The following is a 19953-nucleotide window of genomic DNA, read 5'->3' on the forward strand; positions in this document are numbered from 1 at the left end:
CTCAATTTCATGTGGATGGGGCTCAGGATTGGTCTGAATGCCTTGTTGCACCACAGTCTCTCAAACATCTTTTTACGCATGATGGATTGGCTAGCACCAGTGTCCAGTTCCATGGCTATGGGTGAGCCATTCAATTTTACGTTTAACGTTATCAGTGGACATTTCATCGAAAATGTGTGCACCCCATGTACTTCAGCATCTGCCTCCTCTGAGGCTCGAAATTGCTTTGATCCACCATGGACCGACCTTCCTCTGCCACGTGGTGGTTAGCAGGTTTTGCAGAGCTTGCAGCTCGTTTGCAAGCTCGTTGGAGGTGCCCCATTGCTCCACAGCTCTTGCAAACATACCCTTTGAAGCGGCATGAATAGGCTGAATGGAAGCCTCCACAACGCCAACAAGGTGTGAATTGCCTTGCATTCATCCTTTGTTGCAGACTGAGAGTTATCTGGGTCACCTGAGGCCTGCTGGCAGTTGCAGACTCGTGGGTTCTGCCCTGTACATTTCTGCTCGCACACACAGTTTCAGTTAATATATGAACATTGCTAGCACTTGTGTGCTGAGATTTGTTTGGTGTTATCACTGTAACGCCTGTACTATCGCAATGGCCTTACTGAGGGTCGGTGTCTCTACAGTCAAAAGTTTTCGTAGAATGGTCTCGTGGCCAATGCCTAGTACAAGAAGTCTCTGAGCATATGCTCCAGATAGCCATCAAACTCACATTGTCCTGCAAGTCGCCTTAGCTCGGTGACATAGCTCGCCACTTCCTGATCTTCAGATCGCTGGCACGTGTAGAACCAGTACCTCGCCATCAGCACACTCTCCCTCGGGTTAAGATGCTCCCAAGCCAGTGTACACAGCTCCTCATACGATTTATCTGTGGGTTTCACCGGAGCCAGACGATTCTTCATGAGGCTGTAGGTCCGTGCCCGCAGACCGTGAGGAGGACCGCTCTCCTTTTTGCAGCGCTTCCTTCTCCGTCCAGCTCGTTGGTTGCAAAGTACTGGTCTAGCCGTTCGACATAGGCTTCCCAGTCCTCACCCTCCGAGAACTTCTCCAGGATGCCCACAGTTTGCTGCATCTTTGCGTTGGATTCGTATTCTCATCGCCAGTTATTGTGTTCCTAACACAGATGAGGCTGCAGACAGGGAGGTTAAAGTAACAGTGACCTCAGTCTTTAATAAGATACTCCAGAGTGAGGAACAGGCCTTAGATCCCTTGGGACTTCAGGGGATGAGCTCCCTGGTGGCGGAACATGGGAGTGCATGCTTTACAGATACACAAGTTAATCTCTAATAATGTATTAGTATTTAGATCATACTTTCCCCACACTTCTAATATGCATTCTAAATTGCAGACAGTTAGCATTTAATTAAACACATGATAATCTTAGAGTTCTCCTCTAAGGTTCTATCAGGAAATCAGTACATCTGAATGAACAAAATCCTCTTGCCAGTGATGAGCTCCAGGCATTCTTTCAGTAATGAAATGACTGGTAATTCATTTAAGACTTGCTGTCACAAGTATGATATTGTAGGTATCATAGCTTAAGTTTTGGGTACTGCATACACTTAAATCCAGTTCTTCAATGCAGAGCTGAACATTGCTGGCTGTGGTTAAGTTTAATCATTTTAAGAGTGGAATTTAAATATGGAAAATGTGTTTTTGTTTCAATATTGCTGTGAGATATTTCTAATTCTAATTCATAATCCAAAATTAACTTCGAATTTCATATTGGTTGGGTGGGTGGGGTGGGCGGCGGCTGTTACTCTGCACTCCAAATTGCACTGCATTCAGGAAGGTTTGGGAGAGAGGAAAAGGAGCGAAAATGAAGAAAACCTTCTTGGGATCACTGTGCCTGTGCAGGCTTGTGTTGAAGACCTGGGGCACTGTTTTAGTTAGTGATTTTATTGGTGTTCAATCACTTATTACCTCTTAAGCGTGAAATGTTGTTTAACAAATTTATGTAATTCAAGTTTTTTTTTTAAAGTTGGTTTTACTTAGCTTAAAATAGGGCTGTTCATTTTTGTTTGTCAGCGGGATCAGATTGTTGCTACATATGGAGGAAGAAAACTGCTGCAATATTTTCAAACATAGTGAATAGAAATGTTCACATGCACTCTGTTTAAAACTTCTATTTGAATATCTCAGTGCTTCATCTCATCTGCTGCAGTTGAAAAGAGTTGCTGGATTCAATCCAGAAGTCTTCATTCAAATGCAGTATTTGTGCCATTTTAAACAATTGGCATTTTATTATTTTTAACCCTCATTTTACCTATTTAGATATTTGAATGGATGTTTTACGTGATTGCATTATGGTAGATTTTTTTCATTTTATACATTTTTTTCAGTTAGCTTCCCTACCTTTAACATGAAACTGTATCAGTGATTCTATTCAAACCTTTCAGCTTAAAACTATTACTTTACATAAACATTTCCAATAATTTATGTAATATTTAGAAGAGATTCTTTATTTGTAAGATTCTGGAATAAATACAAAAGATGAGATACTGTGTTTGAGACACTTAAGATTTGGTTAGCTAATTTGGGGTCTGTTATTAGGAAAAACAAGAAGAAGAAATGCTCACAATGCTTCCTCCTCCAAGTCTCGCACAAGTAAAAGCAGTTGATGCTGCCATTAACAAGGTAGTACAGGAACATGGCCTAACTGAAGATGATGTGAACAAAAGGCATGAAATTACAAGAAGAATGGAAAAAGTTCTGCAACTTTTATTACCAGGTACAATATTATTTTTCTTGGATAATGTGTTATATTTTTACTTTGATGTAAATTGTTATACAAATGAGATGCTTTTTTGAATGCTCTGTTCTACAATGATTTTTCAGATACACATCGTATAAAATTAAAATATTTTTGGTACAGGTAATATGCTTGAGTAGTGGTTTTATTTCACGTAATATAAGCCATCTTTGAAATATATGGTATCTATATAATGGTTTTCCTTTATCATCCAGACTGCTCGCTTAGACTCTATGGCTCCTCTTGTACAAGATTTGGCTTTAGAGATTCTGACCTTAACATTGATATACAATTTCCAGCTCATGTAAGTTTCTAGAGACTGAACGAAGAACTCTGTACACCACCTATGAATACAGTCAGGTTTTGAGTATACTGTTTTAGATTATAAGTCGGACATTAAAATTGGTCAGGTTTAAACTTTGTTGTTTAACCCTCTGAATACTGAATTCCCAGGTTACTTTTAAAACCCACATATAATTTCTACTCTACAATAAATATTATGTGAATTCTGATTACAGAAAGGAAAACTTGTCTCATTAGCACCATTTGGTATTGCTGATCTCTGTTACAATTACAAACAGCCTAGACTGAGTATTGTCTGATAGTTGTCAAACATTGTATGCTTTCCCTGCCATTTTGGAAAGCTTTGTCATCTCCCCTGCGCGCCCCCACCCCCAAATCCTGCTAAAATGTCAAACTTGTTTTATCCACTTTGAAATGAACCTTGCCAGGACTCAAACCCAGAGTCCCACAACTAAGTTACCCTATACCCTGTATATCATCAAAAACTGTAATGGGTGAGATTTTCTGTTAATTTTCTGAATAAAATAAGCTGGAGCTGTTTTGCTTTTGATCAAAACTATTAAGATCTCCAAAGATGAGCAAAAGTATATGTGAAGAAGTTTAATAGGTATACCAGAAATGCATACAATATGTATGTCAGTATGTCCCAACTAAAACTCATTGAAATTGGGTGATATTTTGAAGTTTTTTCAGATGGGAGCGAAGAAGGAAATGAGTTTTGTGTGAAAGCAGTAATTGAAGAATTTGTTTCATAAATCAGTTTGCTTGTCTTTTTTTTATCTCAGTTAAGTCAACCAGATGTGCTATTGCTGGTTCAAGAAAGCCTCAAGAATAACAGTAAGTTTTTCAAATACAGTGAGAACATATCTTTCAACTATCACATGCATAATCAGCCTGCCCTGTTTATAGAAACCACTACACATTCTAGAATAATGTAGTATTTATAACAGATTGAATGATTATGTAGTTGCACAGGTATTTTGTATATAGATTGTTGAATTGTCTGTTATCTATATTTTACCTTGGAGCTAACAACAGACATGAAAACTACAGAAATGTACCTCGTCCTCTTAAGTTTGACCATTTAAATAATAGCGCATTTTGGAATTTAAGATTCTTTTGAGCCTAATAGGTTAGGTTAGCAAGTTAAAAGTTAGCCACATTTTGTAATATTTTTGTCCTTTTCCAATAGGTCAAAACTAGAAGAGCCTAGGCTGAAATCTCATAAGTCCTGTCCCAGGACCCAGTTTACAAAAATTAAAATTAATCATTAGTGCTCCAGTAAATCAGAATAGGGGTTCATCATCAAAAATTTCTAGAAGACTGTTGCCCACTGAAAGTGAGTCACCATGTTTATACAGTGACGAATATTGTGTGCCTTTTAATTGTTTACCAAGTAATACTTAAAGTTCTACCTCAAAATTTAAGAATTTGTAACTGGACCTGAGCAAATGGTCCTTTTGAAGGATCTGCATTTTTTATGTCAACACAGTCCTGAGTAAATGTGTTGTTCAGGTTAGTTTAGTACTAGTTTGGTTCATAAATATTGAATCTCCCAATGATGAGCAGAAAGAACAGAGTTTAACAGTTAGAAGAATTGTTAAATAGATTTTTTTTTGCTCTTCCAAATTTATTCAGTTTCTTTCATTGATGTTGAGGCGGAGTTCCATGCCAGAGTGCCTGTCGTACTATGCAGAGACAAGCAAAGGTTTGTCGGGATTTAACTTTTCTTAATCTGAATGTAATTACTGTACTATAACATTTAATCTGAACAGAGCCATTTGTGAAAGACCATTTATAAATTGAGCACTAAAGAATCTAGCTTAATAATGTGCATTTTAACAAAGCAGAAGAAGCCATGATAAACTTAGTACTTTTTACCCCTCTCCTCCCCTGGAGACAGGCGCTGTTCGCCGTTCCCTGATTAAGAAACTGGGAAGGTGACGCCAATGGAATCTATCAATCCCAGTCTTGATTTGGTGTGCAGGAAGACTTGTATTCAGTTACAATGCTTAATTTCTTCTGTGTTGTGCATGATTCTTTTAATTTCACAGCCGAAGCTGTGATAGAACAATAACTGGTTGGAAATTGAGTGAAACCAGGTATGTTGATGATGTTTTCTCTCAACCAGTAGCAACCCTTCTATATCTATACTTGTAATTAAAATAGCTTTCATAAAAATGGAAATAAATACTCTTTTCTGGGTTTTTTTTTTTGCTACATTCTTGTGCTGATTGCTTTCAGCCTGTGATTTCTTGCAAATAGCCTTACCACTGATGACTCTTGGGTTTGTTTCTAGGTATAGGGCTAGAAATTCGGTTGTGCCCCATTTGGGGTGCTAATGTTTGAAATCTTGAAGACAGCATTCCTGATCCCACCACTGCCACTCCACCATTGCACTTGTCGCTGCCTGTAAGCGAGCCAGCCCAGACTGCCACCACCCATCTTGAGGTGGTGCAGTGTACAGCCGGGCCTTCCAAGCCCAGAACTGTTAGAGGGCATCCTGCAAGACCATCTGTAGTCTCTGGCACCGACACTCAGCAGCCTGCCACCAGCCCTGCTGCTGCCACTGGGGAGATACTACGTAGGAGCAGTAGATTAGGAAAAGAGGGGAAGTAAAAGTTTGCACAAGGGTGATTAGTTAATGCCGTTGTATATATTTGGTTACTGAATTTATTATTGGAATGTTGCAGATTTGGTAGTGTGTCACATTTCAGCTTTGGGGTATGGAATGAGAAATTGATGGAATGATGGGGACGTGCTCAGAAACCGAGAAGTGGCCTCAAATTCATTGGAACCGAAGTCTGATGATGCAGTCACAGACCGCCCTTCCACAAGGCCGATTGAGTGGCTGCCTCCTTCATTGCTGCTGTTCGTGCTCCTCCACATCCGTGTCTTCCTCTTCCTCCTGAGGTGGTGCGGCTATGTCTAGTGGCAATGGCTACTCCCTCATGGTGGCCAAGTTGTGCAGCATGCAGCAGATGACGACGAAAAGGGACACCGCTCAGCCGAGTACTGGAGGACTCCTCCCGAGTGGTCAAGGCAGCGGAACCATTGCTTTAGCACACCGATGGTCTGCTCAATGATGTTCCTGGTGGCAGCATGGCTGTCATTACATGAGTGCTTGGATCGAGTGTTGGGGATGCGGAGGGGAGTCATGAACCAGCGGGAGAACGGGTAGCCCTTGTCTCCAAGCAGCCAGCCATGAGCTTGATGTGGTGTTTGGAACAGAGTTGGTGCAGGATGAAGACATCGTGGCTGCTGTCAGGACAGTGGGCATTGACTGAGGGGATTCGCTGTGTGTGGTCGCACACCAGCTGCACATTAAGTGAATGGTAACCTTTGTGCCTGCAAAGCAATGTGGGTGCAGTCAATGGCGACCTGCACCATGGGGAAGTCCGCTATGCTGGCAAAGCCACATGCACACTCGTGCTGCTTCTCTCTGATCATGGGGAAGGAAATATACTCCCTTCTGTAGAGAGCATCTGTGACCTCGCAGATGCAGCAATGGACAGTGAACTGCGATATGTTAGACATGTCTCCTGTTGCAGACTGGAAGGATCCGCTGGTGTAGAAATGAGGATGACGGTGACCTTGACTGCCACTGAAAGAGCAGTGGTCACCCTGATCTGAGACTGGAGGTCAGGTTGCAGGAGGTGGCAGAGCTCTGATGAGACTTTCGGATGAGACATTAAACCGAGGCCCCGTCTGCTCTCTCGGGTGGACGTAAAAGATCCCTTGGCACTATTTCGAAGGAGAGCAGGGGAGTTATCCCCGATGTCCTTGCCAATATTTATCCTTCCATTAACAGAACAAAAAACATTATCTGGTCATTATCACATTGCTATTTGTGGGAGTTGGCAGTGTGCAAGTTTGCTGCCGCTTTTCCCACAGTACTACACTTCAAAAGTGCTTCATTGGCTGTAAAGCGCCTTGAGACGTCGGGGGGTCGTGAAAGGCACTATATAAATGCAAGTCTTTCTTTCTCTGTGACCACATCCATGGTGAAGCGGAGCCTTCTAAGATACTGTTCCTCACCTAAATGAAAGTGAATAATTTTGCTGAGACAGAAGACTCCTGAAAGTGGAAAACGTTGAAATCGTTCAAAACGTCTCTATGCCTATGTCAAACTGACAAGGCAGCATTCTTTGCCGACTAAAAATAAACTGGATGTTGACCCCTTTAAATACTGCTACTCCTGCAGCCATCCAACTGCATACCTGCCTCTACCTGCCGTTGTTAATGGCAGGTGCTCAGGCAGAGTGCGAAAGGGACTTTCTGATCTGGGGTGGTAACGGGGCGCGGGTGTCGCTCAATTCTCTGCGCCGGGTCACAAACCCATTTGCGCCCCGTTATCGCCCCCCGAAAGGCGCTAACTGAAGGCATAAAGGAGGCCAATTTCTCCCCCATCGTCTTTTGATAATTCAGTCATTTTCTGTACTCTGTGTACAAATTTAAACGGGTCAGGCTTGTTGGCCTTTTCCCATTCCTAAAATCATATTTGGCTTTGCAACAGCAGTTTAACGAGCCACATCCACAGATTCAGCATATTTGAAACATAGATTGTGTACAATCTCAGTTTCACTTGCAATGAAAAATTAAATTATGTATGCTTTTGATAACTTTAAAATAAAGTCCCTGAATCAATAGATTTTGAAATGTTGTACTATCCATGATCATATTAAGAATGTAAACAAAGTGCCCATGTGTTTTATTATGTTGGCATTAGCTGTACTGAAGATGCATATATAAAGCTGATTTAAAAAAAAATGCAGTTTAAAAAAAAAAATGTTTTGAAGATTTCACACTCGATATTCTCTTTGAGTTTAACATTACCGACCATGCTTATAAGCAGACCTTGCATCTCCTATGAACTAGAGTACACCTTTATGTGCCCATAGCCAAGTGTAGGGGCACCCAGAGGTCAAACTGAGAACCCTTGCCACTGTGTTCTGACTTATTAGAATATATCATGTGCCATCAAGTGATCTTAACGTTGGTAAGCAAAAGAATATACACTAACTGAGACTCGGCAAATTTAGATAACATTATTAAACAGGTAAATTAATAGTTTTCAGTACGAACAGTATACTTACAGTAATTACAACCTTTACTGTTCTCCTCAATGCCAAAACAGCAAAGAGACGACTTCTGCGCTAACCCTTAACATAAGATTGTTCTTTGAAAATCAGTCACTGATTTCTTACCAGGGAGCTTCCGAATAGGGGTGGGCCCCTGACTACCTTAAACTGGCTGGTAAGCTGAGCTCAGGCAAGTGCTCAATCAGAAGCTTGTAGCCACAGATCTGTACATAGGATATACAGCACAGAAACAGGCCTTTTGAGCCACTTTATGCTCCACTTGAGCTTCCTTCCATCCTTCCTCATCTAACTCTATCAGCATAAACAGCAGAGACTGTGGTTCTCATATTGGACTGTTCAGCCACCTAAGAACTCATGTTAAGAGTGGAAGCAAGTCTCGCTCGATTCCGAGGGACTGCCCATGATGATGATGATTAGTAGGGATTCCATTATTTATTTTCCTACCACCAATGTTAAACTGACTGGTCTATAGTTCCCTGGACCTGTTCTATCTCCTTGAATATATGTTCCCTGTATTACGTTAGCTATCTGCCAGTCCTCTAGCATTACACCTTGTTCTAATGAATTATTAAATATGTGTAGTAATCTGATATCTCTTCCCTAGATTCTTTTAAAATACGCGGATGCAATCAGTCCAGACCAGGGGTTTTATCCTCTGAGTTTGATAAGTTTATTTAATATATATCCTTTTTATTTTAAATGCAGTTATCTCATTACTAATCTCATCATCCGATGTCATGTTCTATCTCCCTGGGAAATACTGAAGCAAAGTAATTATTTGATATTTCTGCCATCTCTCTATCGCTGCCTATGGTATTATTTTGTGCATCCCTTAGTGGTCCTATTCCCACAGGATGCTTGATTGAATGGACTGTCTTGATTCATGAATATGTACCAAATTCTTTGACCTATTATACAGATCCCAATCCACATTAAAAGCAGCAATCAAACCATGCAAACCAAGGTCTTCCTGAAATCTGCATTATTCTGCCTTTGTCTGAGGTGTCAAAATTAGTGGTCCCGCAGTGCATACTTTGTGCAGAAACTGATTTTAACCTGTGCTGTGTCCAGGAAGAAAGAATCCGTAACTATTCTAATGTGTATACAAATGCTTCACTTTTGTCACTGGGAGCGTTGTACAGTCGTGAACCAGACTATATAATTTTGTAATTTTCTTTTTCCCTTCAGTGGTCTTTTATGTAAAGTGAGTGCAGGCAATGAAAATGCATGGCTCACAACTTGTCACTTAGCTGCCTTGGCGAAGTTGGAACCGAGTCTTACTCCACTAGTTATTGCCTTTAGATCTTGGGGAAAGGTAAGATTCCGTTTTTTTTTAATTAATGGTTTGTTTCATTTTAAATTCTTTTACATATGCTTTACTTTTCATCACTGACTTTGGTATAAATGCTTTTCCTTTTAATTTAGTTTGTATTTAATTGGCTTTTGACTTCATTTTTAGTAATTTACTTGCTTTGCTTCAGTGTGAGAATTTTCAGGTATCTGGCAGATTTTAACTTCTTTCCTCCCCTCCCAAATGTGAAATGATGGAATCCTTTCCCCTAAATCCATGACATATTTTGAAATTTAAAGAAAACTTATGGTCGTATTGACCGATTGCTCTCCAATGCTAAGAACAGCATACTACTTTTATTTAGTACTATTCACATAATGAAATATCCCAAGGGCTCGACTTTCCACTTTCAGGCTAAGGCCGAAAAAATGGGCCTTGTTCCAGCGATGCGGGACCTATCGCCCGTGCTGATCGCCGGCTCGAGGCCCTTTTTTTTTGCGATTTTCCACTCTGCCTTAGCCCGGCGATGTGATTTCTGGGCGATCTCACGATCGCCCAAAGAAAACTGAAGTGAATGGGGAAAAAAAGCTTCCCTAGCAACGCATTACTGCGCATGTGCAAGCTGATTTTTATTTTCAGGTTGATGCTTCTTCCTGCGTTTTGAGAGGTCAAGGGTCTTCACACATACTCAGAAGCTCTGGGTGGGTCTGGGAGAGAGAAAGAGAGAGGAGAAAGGAAGCAGGTCAGAAAGTCTTATCCAAATTACAGATAAATTTAAAGAATGGAGGGAGGTGCAGGAAAGAGAAGGGCCAAACCCTTCAGCGAAGAGGCAAATGAGGCCCTCGTAAATGCTGTCAGCTCCAGGTGGGAGGATCTGACACTGGGTGGGCAGGGGAAACCTCCACCCCGTGCATATCGAAGGAATTAGTCCGAAATAGCCGACGTAGTCACATCGGCCTCCAATGAAATGCGCACACCGGACCAGTGCCGTAAATAGTGGAACAGCCAACTGGCAGCTGCGAGAGTAGTTGAAATTTATATTTATGTATTATTTAATGATCTAAATAGTAACTAGAATCTGCAATGTTATTGGGCTACATTTAAACATTTTACACAACCCAGCATAAAGTTAAATGTTCACTTGTTATCATTACTTAACTGTTCCCTTTCCATTCTTTCTGAAATGGTCACTTGTTGTCATGATTGAAATGGTCACTCGTTGTCATGACTGAAATGGTCACTTGTTGTCATGACTGAAATGGTCACTTGTTATCATGACTGAAATGGTCACTTGTTATCATGACTGAAATGGTCACTTGTTATCATGACTGAAATGATCACTCATCATGACTGAAATGATCACTCATCATGACTGAAATGATCACTCATCATGACTGAAATGGTGACTTGTTGTCGTGACTGAAATGGTCACTTGTTGTCGTGACTGAAATGGTCACTTGTTGTCGTGACTGAAATGGTCACTTGTTGTCGTGACTGAAATGGTCACTTGTTGTCGTGACTGAAATGGTCACTTGTTATCATTACTTAAATGGCCACTTGTTCTGTAAAATGTTCATTTCTTCTTTTTAACATTTTGAGGGAATGGTGGGTTGGTGTGGGGGGCTGGAGGGAGGGTGTTGTTCATTAGTTCTTTGTTAATAAAAAAAAAATTCTACAACTTTTGAACCTTCTCTCTTACTTACATAAATCTTACAACGTACAGTTCTTCATGCAGATTTGTTTGTTTATTCTGTTTCCCCACGGAATATCATTAAATAACTTCATTATGTAAAAGCTATTTAATAAATAATTCCAATATATACATAAGGTGATAATACCTATTTATATTCCCTGTCCCAAATTTACTGAGTACAATTTGCATCAATTTTACTCTCAAAGGGCCCAAGTTTCGGGTGGAGTTGCTCCTAGTTTTTTGGAGCAACTAGTTTAATTTGGAGTATGTTAGAAATTGCAATTCTCGGATATTAGTTTGCTCCAGTTCTAGTGAGTTAGTTGAGGTTGGCTTTAGGTAAGGTACTTTTTTTTCAAAAGGGGGTGTGTCCAGCCACTCAGGCCTGTTTTGCAAGTTTCGGCAGTGAAAACTTACTTCAAACTAACTTAGGATGGAGTAAGTGTCCACTTTTGTAAGTTCTGAAAAACCTTACCTAGAGTTAAGTTTAGTGCAGGCACAGCCAGAGACGGCAGGTGGGAAGCATTAAACACAAAGGACACATCAACATCACAACAGCGGGGGATAAGGGAAGTTAGAGGATTTTCCATAAACACCTTCACAACAACATTAAAGAAGCAAAGTACATTTAAAGCACGAAGCACTAAACAAAAAAGTACATTTAAACCACCAAGCACTAAATGAAGCACAAAAAGCAATAAGCAATTAATTAATAAAAAATAGAAGGAACCCTGCGCCTAAAGCACCAAGACCAAAGTAATAAGTTATCAATCAATAAAAAATAGAAGTCCTACCTTTATGTGAAGGGAAGGTGTCTCTGTCAGTGTCTCTCTCTGCAGTGTCTCTCTCTCTCTGTATATGACAGTTGGGGGGAGGGGGTGGGTGTGTGTGTGTGTATGTGTAGGAGTGGGTGGGGGGGGGTGTAAGTGTGGGAGTGGGGGGGGTGTAAGTGTGGGAGTTGGGGGGGAGGTGTAAGTGTGGGAGTGGGGGGGGTGTAAGTGTGGGAGTGGGGGGGTGTAAGTGTGGGAGTGGGGCGGGTGTAAGTGTGGGAGTGGGGGGGGTGTAAGTGTGGGAGTGGGGGGGGTGTAAGTGTGGGAGTGGGGGGGGTGTAAGTGTGGGAGTGGGGGGGGTGTAAGTGTGGGAGTGGGGGGGGTGTAAGTGTGGGAGTGGGGTGGGTGTATGTGTGGGAGTGGGGGGGGGGTGTATGTGTGGGAGTGGGGGGGGGGTGTATGTGTGGGAGTGGGGGGGGGGTGTATGTGTGGGAGTGGGGGGGGGTGTATGTGTGGGAGTGGGGGGGGGTGTATGTGTGGGAGTGGGGAGTGGTTGTATGTGGGAGTGGGTGGGGGTGAATGTGTGGGAGTGGGGGGGGGGTGTATTTGTGGGAGTGGGGGGGGGGTGTATGTGTGGGAGTGGGGGGGGGGGGTGTATGTGTGGGAGTGGGGGGGGTGTATGTGTGGGAGTGGGGGGGGTGTATGTGTGGGAGTGGGGGGGGGGGTGTATGTGTGGGAGCGGGGGGGGTGTATGTGTGGGAGTGGAGGGGGGGGTGTATGTGTGGGAGTGGGGCGGGGGGTGTATGTGTGGGAGTGGGGGGGGGTGTATGTGTGGGAGTGGGGGGGGGGTGTATGTGTGGGAGTGGGGGGGGTGTATGTGTGGGAGTGGGGGGGGGTGTATGTGTGGGAGTGGGGGGGGGTGTATGTGTGGGAGTGGGGGGGGGTGTATGTGTGGGAGTGGGGGGGGTGTATGTGTGGGAGTGGGGGGGGGTGTATGTGTGGGAGTGGGGGGGGGTGTATGTGTGGGAGTGGAGGGGGGTGTATGTGTGGGAGTGGAGGGGGGTGTATGTGTGGGAGTGGAGGGGGGTGTATGTGTGGGAGTGGGGGGGGGTGTATGTGTGGGAGTGGGGGGGGGTGTATGTGTGGGAGTGGGGGGGGGGTGTATGTGTGGGAGTGGGGGGGGTGTATGTGTGGGAGTGGGGGGGGTGTATGTGTGGGAGTGGGGGAGGGTGTATGTGTGGGAGTGGGGGGGGGGCGTGGGAGTGTGGGGGGGTGTGGGGGTGGAGGCTGTGGTTGTGGGTGGGGGGGGGTGTGGGGGTGTACGTGTGCGGGTGGGGGGTGTATCTGTGTGTGTGGGTGGGGGTGGGTGGGAGGTGTGTGTTGGGGGGGGGGGGGTGTGGGGGCGGCTGGAAGGAGGCACCCCTGCTCTCTCCTTCGGCCCTTCGATCATTGAGTGCCCCCCAACTCACGCTCCTCCATCCCTTGCCACGCTCTCCCCTCCATCTGTTGCCACGCTCCCCCCCTCCCGCACCCGGTTGCCACGCGCCCCCCACCACCTACTGGTACCCACGCTAGCCCCGTCCCCCTGCAGGCAGTCTCCTCCCCAGGCAGACGACGCTGCGCCACGCCATGGTCCAGGAGGACCAGAGAATTGCTGCAGAATATTCCGGCGCACCTTCGAGCCCAGGCAGGTCACGTAAGTCTCGGAGGTGCGCCGTTTTCACCAGATGCCGAAACTTGGGCCCTAAATAACTCAGAACAATTCTCCACCCTTCCTCCAAGGCTAAAAATGGCGTCCGTAGTGCCCATTTCCCTCTCTAAGGCCTTGAAAAAGCAGCTATTTTTGAGCACTCTTTTGGGCCTTGCATTGGCCCAGCGAAGTGCATGCTAAGTGCTGAAACTTGGGATGGGCCTTGTGTGGGCGATCATCTCAGCGGTCAAAGTGGAAACTTGAGGTCCTATTTTTTCCGGCGATATTTTGGGCCTAGTTTCCACTCTTTGCTCAAAATGGGTGATAGAGGTCCATTTTGGGCCATAGATGAGCCTTAGATGGGCAATGTGAAGTGGAAAGTCTAGCCCCAAGTGCTTTACCGGAAAGTGAACAAAAGCAGGATGAAAAGATATGGGGAGGAGGGTGAAGGCACAGTTAGTTAAGTTTTGAGGAGACTTTGAAGATGAAAGAAGTAACAAGGCAAAGACGTTTGTGAAGAGAATTCCAGAACAGAAGGTCATGGAATGACCGAGTGAGTATATCTGAAAATGAAAGAGACAAAATCCAAAGGTACATTCTATTATAGGGGACATGTTACACTTTTGCGACAACTAGAGAGAGGTGAATTTTAGAAACATAGAAATCTACAGGGCAGAAGGAGGCCATTTCGGCCCATCGTGTCTGCACCGGCCACTAATTTGTCCACTAAGAAAAGGGTAGATATGAAAATAAAGTGGGATGTTGCCAGGCAGAATGGGAATTTCTTCTCTTAAGTGGTTCTGATTGACTTTTTTTCATAAATGCATCAATAACATCTGTGAGCTGGTCACCACCACTGCACAAACGCTATGAAAAATCTGAGGAATATGTTTTCTGTTGGTAAACTTATCCCCATCTCTGTACTTAAAAAGTAAAATCGGGTGAATTTCCTTCCTTCTGCAACATTAGCAGAAATCCAATTTCCATGTGTGTATGGGGTTTCCTGCAAACTTCCACCAAAATTATGACTGGCACAGGAAAAGCCTTGAGGAAACTGCTCATTACCTGATTTTGGAATATTTCTGATTTTGTAACCTTGTGGAGAGCTGCCATTTGGCTGCCTGCTTCTCATCTCAGCTCCTCCCATCCCAGTGCACTTTATACTCCCCAGTGGGAGCAAACATCAAAGATGCGTTTTGGAGCCAAATGGGAGCTGCCCAACCCTGAAGGGAGAGGGAAATCCCTTTCAACATAGGTTTTACTGCATGCTTGGATAACAGAAGACTTTGAGAGGTCAGGTAGCTCCAGAATGGATCTTGAAACAATGCAAAGGAAGTAGTTCTGAGGAGTAGCAGACACCAGATATGGCAGATCTCCATGAGCCTGCAAAATCAAATTGGCTTTGTACTAAGTAATATGTATCTTGATTAGCTTTTAATAACTAAAGATAAATAGTGTTTCTCATGTCGATTTCAAGATAAATAAAGATGAGAAAGACCAATTGGCTTGTCCATCTAGGTTTAAAAAAAAAAAACCTATAATGCCCAAAAATTGCAGTCGGAGGCTACCCACGGGCAATGCCTCCAACCGCAATAATTTCTACGAAAGTAACTGGTAGTCCTGGAGATACGGCGACTTGCGGTCCTGGGGCTTTACGCGAAGGCCTGCGCAGAGACTCGCGTATCCCAGGATCATACGGGTTTCGTATGGATCTCTGGGATCACGTGGGCTGGCCCAACATATCAGAGTAGGGGAATCCCCATTCACAAATAGTAATTCCATATATACAGAACTGCGATAAGTATGAATGGGAATACCCCCAAAAACAAAAACACGGAAAATACATTTAATAAACACAATACATATTTAAAATTAATTAAAATGCAATTTAATTAAATATTTAATACAAAAAATTTTTTTAAATTGTTTTAACAAGGCTAAAAATAAAATGACCTTAATGGACATGGTTTTTGAGATATAAATGAGTGATAACATTTTATTTTTCTATTTTTAAAACTCAAAGGGGTACTGAGGTGAATGATCAGCCATGATCATATTGAATGGTGGTGCAGGCTCGAAGGGCCGAATGGCCTACTCCACCTATTTTCTATGTTTCTTGCGCTGGCAAAAGCAGGCCTTATGCCTGTTTTTACCAGCGTAAGAATTTGAAGGACATTCACCGAGCAGGAGTTGGGCAAATAGCCCAACTCTCCGCCCACGGAGGTCCTTTTCCTTCGCATGCGTACGATCTGTCAAAAGGATTTTTGACAAATCACAAATGCTGGGTTTAGGCGCATGCGCTTCGCATACCTAAACCCAAAACTTGTGGGGACCCCATGGGCACATGCACACTTCGTACGTGCCCGTTTAATTAAGAGGGGGCAAATAGATTACGAGAAGAAGCTTGCTGGGAACATAAAAACTGACTGCAAAGGCTTCTATAGAGATGTGAAGAGAAAAAGATTAGAGAAGACAAACGTAAGCCCCTTGCAGTCGGATTCAGGTGAATTTATAATGGGGAACAAAGAAATGGCAGTCCAATTGAACAAATACTTTGGTTCTGCCTTCACGAAGGAAGACACAAATAACCTTCCGGAAGTACTAGGGGACCGAGGGTCTAGTGAGAAGGAGGAACTGAAGGATATCCTTATTAGGCGGGAAATTGATGGGATTGAAGGCCGATAAATACCCGGGGCCTGATAGTCTGCATCCCAGAGTACTTAAGGAAGTGGCCCCAGAAATAGTGGATGCATTGGTGATCATTTTCCAACAGTCTATCGATTCTGGATCAGTTCCTATGGACTGGAGGGTAGCTAATGTAACGCCACTTTTTAAAAAAGGAGGGAGCGAGAAAGCGGGTAATTATAGACCGGTTAGCCTGACATGAGTAGTGGGGAAAATGTTGGAATCAATTATTAAGGATGAAATAACAGCGCATTTGGGAAGCAGTGACAGGATCGGCCCAAGTCAGCATGGATTTATGAAGGGGAAATCATGCTTGACAAATCTTCTGGAATTTTTTGAGGATGTAACTAGTAGAGTGGACAAGGGAGAACCAGTGGATGTGATGTATTTGGACTTTCAAAAGGCTTTTGACAAGGTCCCACACAAGAGATTGGTGTGTAAAATTAAAGCACATGGTATTGGGGGTAATATACTGATGTGGATAGAGAACTGGTTGGCAGACAGGAAGCAGAGAGTCGGGATAAACGGGTCCTTTTCAAAATGGCAGGCAGTGACTAGTGGAGTGCCGCAGGGCTCAGTGCTGGGACCCCAGCTCTTTACTTCAATGATTTGGATGAAGGAATTGAGTGTAATATCTCCAAGTTTGCAGATGACACTAAACTGGGTGGCGGTGTGAGCTGTGAGGGGACGCTAGGAGGCTACCGGGTGGCTTAGACAGGTTAGGTGAGTGGGCAAATGCATAGCAGATGCAGTATAATGTGGATAAATGTGAGGTTATCCACTTTGGGGGCAAAAACGCGAAGACAGAATATTATCTGAATGGCGGCAGATTAGGAAAAGGGGAGGTGCAACGAGACCTGGGTGTCATGGTTCATCAGTCGGTGAAGAAGGCAAATGGTATGTTGACCTTCATAGCTAGGGGATTTGAGTATAGGAGCAGGGAGGTTTTACTGCAGTTGTACAGGGACTTGATGAGACCTCACCTGGAGTATTGTGTTCAGTTTTGGTCTCCTAATCTGAGGAAGGACGTTCTTGCTATTGAGGGCAGCGAAGGTTCACCAGACTGATTCCCGGGATGGCAGGACTGACACATGAGGAGAGACTGGATCAACTGGGCCTTTGTACATTGGAGTTTAGAAGGAAGAGAGGGGATCTCATAGAAACATATAAGATTCTGACGGGACGGGACAGGTTAGGTGCAGGTAGAATGTTCCTGATGTTGGGGAAGTCCAGAACCAGGGGACACAGTCTTAGGATAAGGGGTAAGCCATTTAGGACTGAGATGAGGAGAAACCTCTTCACTGAGAGTTGTTAACCTGTGGAATTCCCTGCCGCAGAGAGTTGTTGATGCCAGTTCATTGGATATATTCAAGAGGGAGTTAGATATGGCCCTTACGGCTTAGGAGATCAAGGGGTATGGAGAGAAAGCAGGAAAGGGGTACTGAGGGAATGATCAGCCATGATCTTATTGAATGGTGGTGCAGGCTCAAAGGGCCGAATGGCCTACTCCTGCACCTATTTTCTATGTTTCTATGTGATTTTTGACCCAATAAAAACAGAAAATGCTGGAAATACTCAGCAAAGTCAGGCAGGTCTGACCTGAGTAGTATTTCCAGCAAATTCTGTTTTTATTTCAGATTTCTGGCATCAACAGTACAATATTTTGCTTTTGTATAAGTAAAATAAAAACTATAGTTCAACCATTACAGCATCCAGCTGTTAAATGATTCAAGGATTTTACCTTCACTGCCCTGCCTGGAAGCTCATTCCAGGTGCTGACTTAATACATTCTTTAACTACATTTTTAATGCAGTTTATAAGACGCAAACATCTTTCCATTGCTGTAATCTTCTGATTCATACTACAAAATGGGAAGTGCAGCAGGGCATTATAGTCAAAAACCATTCCACATAATGCTTTTTTTTGCCTGAAGATAGACCACGAGTTGAACTAAGATGTTCATTTTTCAGAGACCGGTGCATAATAATCTGAAGAACTATTGAGGAAGTACTCACCACCTCATCGTATCCTCTCTCCTCATAAATCATTTTGCCCTATCAGGGAACATATGTCATCTGAGATTATCTATCGTTAGGGCGATATGGAATTAGCTCAGTGACGGAAAGCGGAATGTGATGGTGGATAGATGTTTTTCAGACTGGGAGTGGTTTGCAGTGGTGTTCCCTTAGGGTCAGTTTTAGGATCATTATTCTTTTCAATTTTTTTTTTAAATGACCTAGACTCTAGTGTAGGGAGCATCTTTGTAAATTTGTAAATGATATGAAACTTGGCAACATAGTAGACGGTGCTGTGAGGACAGTTGCAGTTGGGAGGACTGATATGGAAAGACAGTATACTATAAATAGCATGTTTTTGAAACGTGTAGATGAGCAAAGAGACCTTGGTGTCCATATACACAAATCCTTAAAGGTGGCAGCGAAAGTTGATCAGTTAGTTTTTAAAAAAAGCATATAGGTTACTTGGGTTTATAAATACAGGGTAGAGGCATAGAATGTAAAAGCAAAGAGATCATGCTAAAACTTTTAATCACTGGTTAGGCCTCAGCTGGAGTATTATGGTCATTTCTAAGCTCCACACTTTAGGAAAGATGTAAAGGCTTTAGAAAAAGGGTACAGAGGAGGATTACCAGGATGTTACCAGGGATGAGGGACTTCAGTTATGAGGAGAGGGTGGAAAAGTTAGGACTGTTCTCCTTGGAATAGAGAAGGATAAAAGATGACCCAAGAGGTTTTCAAGATGATGAGCGGTTTTGATAAGAGTCGATAGAGAAAAACTATTCCCTCTGGCAAGTGGATAGAGTTCACAGATTTAAAATCATTGGCAAAAGATCTCCAGGGCGATGAGCAATTTATTTCACTGAATTTCCAGGATCGGGAACACTCTACCGGAAAAGGTGGTGGAAGCTGACTCCATAAACAATTTTAAAAGGGGTTGGACAGGTATTAGAGGATGAGGAACTTGCAGGGTTATGGACAAATTGCGGGGGTGTGGTTCCAAGCACGATTACACTTTCAAAGAGCCAGCACAGGCACAACAGGCCGAATGGCCTCCTGTACTGTAAGTTTCTATGAGTGTTAATGTGTGAACCTTTTTTAAATCAGAGAAACCTCTTGCTGTTTCCAGCTTTGTCACATTGATAGTCCAGATGAAGGCGGACTGCCACCCTATGCATTTGCTTTGATGGTAATCTACTTTCTGCAGCAAAGGAAGGAATGTGTGCTGCCTGTGTATCTGGGATTATGGGTGAGATACCTGTTTATTATAATCTCTCAACTTTTAGTTAGTTGTTTTATTACTTCCTATTTGCTATTCAGGATTGTAAGCAGCATTTGGGACGTGGAAATATTTACGTGCTTTTATAGTCTAATGTGCTTCATTTCATCTTCAATCTGCTGAAAAGGGGAAATTGTAGAATACCATAAGTATATTTTGGTGAGTAAACTTTTAAGTTATTAACAGAGAGCTATGACTAGAGTTTATGCCCTATTAAAATGTCAGTCACATGTATTTTTTCAAAATTCTCTGCAGCAAATAAGTGATTTGATTTTTTTAAAATAGCTATATGGAAATTGGCACCAGTGTCTTTATGGTTAATGTTTTATCACCATAATCAGGATAGTTATTATATTTGTGCTTTTCTTAA

At 43.1% G+C, this 19953-nt stretch overlaps 1 protein-coding gene across 1 annotated transcript in view; it reads left to right on the forward strand.

Moving 5' to 3' along the window:
• LOC139256444 (terminal uridylyltransferase 7-like) overlaps nt 1-19953 on the forward strand; it is a 122130-nt gene that overhangs the window by 51130 nt on the left and 51047 nt on the right. The window contains exons 5-10 of the mRNA XM_070874223.1: nt 2560-2737; nt 2974-3062; nt 3847-3898; nt 4700-4769; nt 9352-9478; nt 19434-19553. Of these exons, the coding sequence (XP_070730324.1) occupies nt 2560-2737; nt 2974-3062; nt 3847-3898; nt 4700-4769; nt 9352-9478; nt 19434-19553 (636 nt within the window). The remainder of the gene's footprint in view (nt 1-2559; nt 2738-2973; nt 3063-3846; nt 3899-4699; nt 4770-9351; nt 9479-19433; nt 19554-19953) is intronic.

This window comes from Pristiophorus japonicus, unplaced genomic scaffold, assembly GCF_044704955.1.
Source record: "Pristiophorus japonicus isolate sPriJap1 unplaced genomic scaffold, sPriJap1.hap1 HAP1_SCAFFOLD_725, whole genome shotgun sequence".
NCBI classification, from domain to species: Eukaryota; Metazoa; Chordata; class Chondrichthyes; family Pristiophoridae; genus Pristiophorus; species Pristiophorus japonicus.